Consider the following 6,000-nt stretch of genomic DNA (forward strand, 5'->3'; position numbering starts at 1 on the left):
TTAACCCTCTTCTCTCTTCACATTTGTTTAAGTCCTGACAAGCTTGATCTTCTCACAGTGTGACAAGTGCTAATTATTGGTATGTGCAGGAGAGAGGAGCACCCTGTCTGCAGTCCAAAGTTTCCCAGAGTGCAAGGTGCAATGGCAGCTGGGATGCTTTAGGTTTGCAGAAGGAGGGGGGGGGGGGGGGGGGGGGGTAGAGGGAAAGCTGATGGCCAAAGAAGGGGGGTATCAATCTGCTTACCTGACTATGACATACATGACCAGGACATTTCCAAAAAGCCCCACCACGCAGATCATGGAGTACAGAGCTGTGATGATGATTGCTATAAGGATGGAGTTGGTGTCCTCAGGGGGGATGTCTCGTCCGTTGCACAGAAAGGACTGGTTCTCATCTAGCCTGCTCATATTACCCAAGGCACCTACTGGACATCGCATGGCAAAGAGTGAGGCATCAGCACCTGCACTGCCTGCGCTAGTGTTGAGCAGGCTGTCAGCAGGTGGCAAGGAGCTGTTCAAGGTAATGTCCATTTTGACAGTGGCAGGGAATACTTCAGAGGTAAGACAGCTAGGATGTGACTGCTATATGAATCCACAGTCCCTTCAGTCTCTCTCACATCTTCCTCCTCCTCTTTGCTACTTCCCCCTTCTCCTCTCCCCCTCCTCTTTACAGTCACAGAGAGAAACCTTTCAGCTTGGAAGTAACTAGGCAATGACAGAGAAGGCGAAACAAGCCACCGCTCTGGCTGCAGGTCTGAAGCTGAAACCAGTGGTCTCTGTAGCTGCTCTCAGTGCCAGCGTAGTGATGTGCACTGGCTGCTACCTGCTGCATTCACAGCCACACCACACCTCCGTGCTCATCATCACTACAAATCTCCCAGAGAGAGCAGCATCCCCTACAAGGAGCAAATACACCTCAGCAGGGGCTCGCTAGCACCACTACTCTGAATATATATGCATACATACGTACATACATACATACGTGTGTGTGTGTGTGTATATATGTATATATATATATATATATATATATATATATATATATATATATATATATATATATATATATATATATATGTGAATTTATTTATATATAGATATAGATATAGATATATATATGGATATATCTATATATATCTATCTATATATATATATATATATATATATATATATATATATATATGTATATATATATATATATATATATATGTATATAATTTGATCCACTCTCCTTACCTAAATGCATGGAGTTTCAGCAGTGACAGATGTATATAATCTCTTGATTATGATCACCTAAGATATTATATACTTCAATCTTCTGATCATGTTAGTGTCACGGCTGTCAGAGTGGCGGTAGTTGCAGATCAATAAACCTAGTGGTAGTCCATGTAATGCAGAGATAAGGCTGTCAGCTCTCTCTGTATACACAGCGATTCATTTACCCCGCCTGTCACTGCTGAAGCAGCTAGCAAAAATCTAAACGTTCATTTCCTCAACACACATAATAGGCATCAGATGGATAACACTGCCTCTACTCCCCTCCCCCGACACACACACACACACACAATATATATATATATATATATATATATATATATATATATATATATATATATATATATATATATATATATGCATTGTACAATAATTAAACCTTGCTGTCAGGTTTCAAACTTACCGAGGGCTATATATATATATATATATATATATATATATATATATATATATATATATATATAATATAGTGTGTGTGTGTATGTATATATAATATATGTGTTACAGTTGCCTGTAGCTTGAACACATGAGCACATTTTGATAGTGCTGCAGAAAACTGCTGCTGCTGAGCATAAATGTTTATCAATGAAGAAGCAAGAGAGAGAGATTAGAAGAAGGATGGGAGGCTTTCTTGGTACTGGCTTAGAAGGGAAAAGAAAGGAATTGAAGGAATTGTAGGTTCTGTGAACTGTCAGTACTACTGAGCAGCCTGGTCAGTACTTGGCAATAGTTGTGAACACAGTCATACATGTTCTGGCCATTTTCATCAGAAATGGGTGACTCTGCTTTTGTACTTTTGCATCCTTTATTCTTGCCACATTATACTGTATACTGGTACACTTTATGGGGCAGATATCAGAATCCATAACCAGTACACATAGTCACTGAAGTAAATGTGAAGTTTCACTATTAAAATGTTAAACATGATCTTGTGCAGCACTTAACTTGATATTTGACATCAACACAGTTAAGTTTCACTGCACATCTGTTCCATTAAATTGCCAGCACTGCTGTTACATATGGTTGAGCTAAGAAAATGAACAGCTAAGTCAGCATGCCAGTGTTTGGCAGGCATTAGTTTCAAGCCTCCAAAAAGGTGATTAGATACGCAGACATAATACCTGCATGTCTGGCTGCACTCAGGGCCTTCAGCCTGCTCACTGGCACATGAAGAGGAAAGCTTGGCTGAGAGTTCCTGTATGTCTATGAATAAGGGGGGGGGGAATGAATGTACAGAGGCTGCTCTAGACAACACTCAACTCAGAAGACAGCACCATACTCATATTTGTCCTAAATACAAATGATCTGATAGTCTCCTCTTGATCCCAGCGTCCTTGTATCATTAGCACATCATCTTATGGCATGTACATACAAAACACAAACCTATACATTAATCTGCTAGTTAAAAAAAACCAAAAAAAAAACATTGCTTTTGGCAGCTTGATCAACAAAATTAATCAACAGTATTTTTTATTTTTTTTTAGCTAGTACATTTGCCTTGCAGCACTATGGTCCTAAGTTTGAGTTCTATTTAGGTTGCTCTATGTAAGATGTTTGTATATGCTCTTGTTTGCATGGGTTTCCTTTAGGTTCTCCACTTTTTTCCCAAACCCAACAACATTTTTATCAGGCTAAACCAGCGCTGGGAAAGCTACGGGCCGCATCCGCTGTTTCTCTGGCCTGCTGACAGGTGGCTGGATTCCTCTCCTTCCCCCTCCCTCCCTGCAGAGTGGCGAGTGGACGTCGGGGGATTTGAAACCTGGAGCACCGATTCCCATGTCACTTCTCCATAGCAACAGGAAGTCACATGACGTGGCATAAAGATGTCTCGACGTCACGTCATGTGACACCCTGTTACAATGGAGATGTGAGGGGGGAATAGGTGATCTAGGTGAGTTTCAAATCCCCTGCTGCCCGCTCGCAACTCTGCAGGGAGGGAGTGGGGTTGGAATTTAAGGAATGCGACCCGGGCTGCTTAAAGAAAACCTGAACTGAAAATGAAAAGTCAAAATAAGCATACACAAGTCATACTTACCTTCCATGTAGTCTACTCCTCAGTGTCTTTCTCCTGTCCCGCGTCCTGTTTGTTCACTGTGATCAAGGGAATTTTCCGTCCTCCATTTTGAAAATGGTCATTTCCCATAACAGCTTCCTGGTCAGCACACAGTTAAACTGTAACATCGCCCACTTGAGCCATAGGGAAACATGGACATTACTTTGCATAGCAGTTGTCTTTTCAGCTATAACTGACAGCAACTGATATTTTACTGACACCAACTGATATATTTCAATTCTGACAAAATATTGTCAGAACTGGAAGGGATTATTGTTAGAAGAAAATGGTGAGCTTCTGAGAGGAACTGATGGCAAGGTAACTATGTAATGTTCATTTGAAGTTGCCTCATGTGTTTACTTTAAATATTTTTACTCAGTACAGGTTCTCTTTAAAGTTTGCCCAGCCCTGGACTAAACATTGTTTGACCACCATGGGCCTATGCAATTGTGAGATAAAAGTGAAGAAAGATCCTTAGGGCAAGTATCACCTGTAGGTGCTCCAAGATGTGCGATATTTGCCCTAAGACACTGAGGAAGTGGGTTGACTCCTGAGAAGCACATTGGTGTGTTTATTTTTTTTTACAAATAAGCAACCTACTTTTTACCGTCAACTTTGAGTCATCCTGAGGTAAGTTCACCTTACTTTTAAACTGTTTTAATTGTTTTAAACTTTCTGGAGCACCTCCTTACCAAATTTGATGGTGGCTGGCTAAGTACTGTGCTTGTACTTCCAACAACATTCAGAATCTTCTACCACATGAACTAAAAAAACACAGTTAAGCCAAAACATTGATATCACCTGCTTAATATTCTGTAAGACCATCCTGAACCACCAAAACCCATAACATTATGGACTTGAGAAGACCTTTGAAGGTGTCTTGTTTAATCTAGCACCAAAATGTTTTCAGCAGATCCATTAAGTACATTTTTATGGTTCTATGGGGCCTTGTCATGATATGACATGAGGATTGTCCATAAACAATCAGCAGACATGGAATCCAATGATAAACGCTTTATTGCGATCCATACATCACAGGCTTCAATAGGTTTCTTTCCTAGTTTTCTAGCACATCCCACAGATGCTTAAACTAGATAAGATCTGGAGAACTATTACCACTACATACTAAGTGCACACCTCAAGACTGCCTATTTTTAAGGTGCTCAGACCCAGTCATCAGGCCACCACAATTCAGCCTTGTTAGTTGCGCAAATAATTTTCAAAAACTGGCTTTTAATTTACAGTTTAATATACCCCACCCGTGACAGTTGCCAATATGACATGAAAATGAATGTGTACTTTACCTGTCAGTGGATTTCATTTTGTAGATAATTGGGATAAGTAGCAGCACTTTGACTTGCTAAGCCTTTACATTTATGTTTATAGTGAGAGAGCAGCAGATGTTACCAAATTAGGCCTGGTTCACACTGCAAGAGCTTTTTCTAAGTGACTGTGATTTTAAAAGTTTTTGCTGTTGTAATGTAAGTGTGTGTTCTCACCTGAGCGGTGTGAATTAAAGATCACCCAAAGCATTGTATTAAGGTGGCCATTAACGGTCCAATTTCTAGCGAAAAATTGTTCGAGCGATCAGAAGTTCTGATTGGTTTGGTTGTAAATAATCGCTGTTGATGGGCACAATGGATTATGATCAATTATAAAAACAGACGTCCGTTTGGATTTTCGTCGAACCAAAATTTGGTTTTTTTTGTTGGTTGTGATAGATAGAAAGTGATAGATAGAAAGCAAAGGATGCTTCGTTGATGGTGTAGTGAACGATTTCTCTTCCAATCAGAATTTGTGATCGCTCGAACAATTTTTTGCTAGAAATTGGACTGTTAGTGGCCACCTTTAGCAAGAGCTTTTCAGATCACCGATGGCGACAGAACAATCGCACTTAAAAAGCTCTTACAGCGTGACCCAGGGCTTATGGGGAACAAGATTATTAGGCTATGGCTTTTCATAGTTAAAGGGAACTTGAAGTGAGTGGAATATGGAGGTGCACATATCTATTAAATGCCTAACTGTCCTGCTAATCCTCTGCATCTAGTACTTTTAGCTGTAGCCCCTGAACAAGCATACAGATCAGATGTTTCCAACAAGATTAGCTGCATGCTTGTTTCAGGTGTGTGATTCAGACACTACTGCGGCCAAATAGGTCAGTAGGACTGCCAGGCAACCTGCAACGAATGGGAAATTATCTCCGTGGTCAGCGCACAAGATGTGCGCTGACACTGCGGAAATCCTCCACAAGCGTTTAAATAACAGAACCCAGCTTTGGTGCAATGCAAATGTAGAGAGAAATTCCCACCGGCAGATGGAGCTGTGGAGTGCAGAGGAATAAACCCTCTGCACTGCCACAGATGCCAGCTGGGAATTGTACGATGTGAAGCAATGCAGGGCTAGATAGCTCTCAGAGAGAGAGAGTGAGCACAGAGACAGAATGTATGTGTCCACCAATCTAGTTGCCACCCGGCAACAGTGAACACACAACAGCGAAGACCAAGTGGGAACGCAATCGCAAGAATGGCAATTGCTAATAGTGACACAAGACTGAGTAAGACAGAGCAAAGGAAGAATAAAGACAGAACTGATAACAAACTTTAATCCAACACAAAGGAGCAGACAGGACTAACTACACGCGGTCACCACACGTTACGCACAATAGCGACAAAGCG

General features: G+C 41.0%; 1 protein-coding gene across 1 annotated transcript in view; it reads right to left on the reverse strand.

Annotated features, from left to right (window-relative positions):
- The window catches only part of OPRM1 (opioid receptor mu 1), a 224,281-nt gene extending 223,655 nt beyond the window's left edge, over positions 1-626 (reverse strand). Inside the window, exon 1 of the mRNA XM_068232052.1 lies at positions 245-626. Coding sequence (XP_068088153.1) covers positions 245-531 — 287 coding nt within the window. The 5' untranslated portion in view covers positions 532-626. The remainder of the gene's footprint in view (positions 1-244) is intronic.
- Between the last annotated feature and the right edge of the window lie 5,374 nt (positions 627-6,000).

This window comes from Hyperolius riggenbachi, chromosome 4 (assembly GCF_040937935.1).
Source record: "Hyperolius riggenbachi isolate aHypRig1 chromosome 4, aHypRig1.pri, whole genome shotgun sequence".
Taxonomy (NCBI): domain Eukaryota; kingdom Metazoa; phylum Chordata; class Amphibia; order Anura; family Hyperoliidae; genus Hyperolius; species Hyperolius riggenbachi.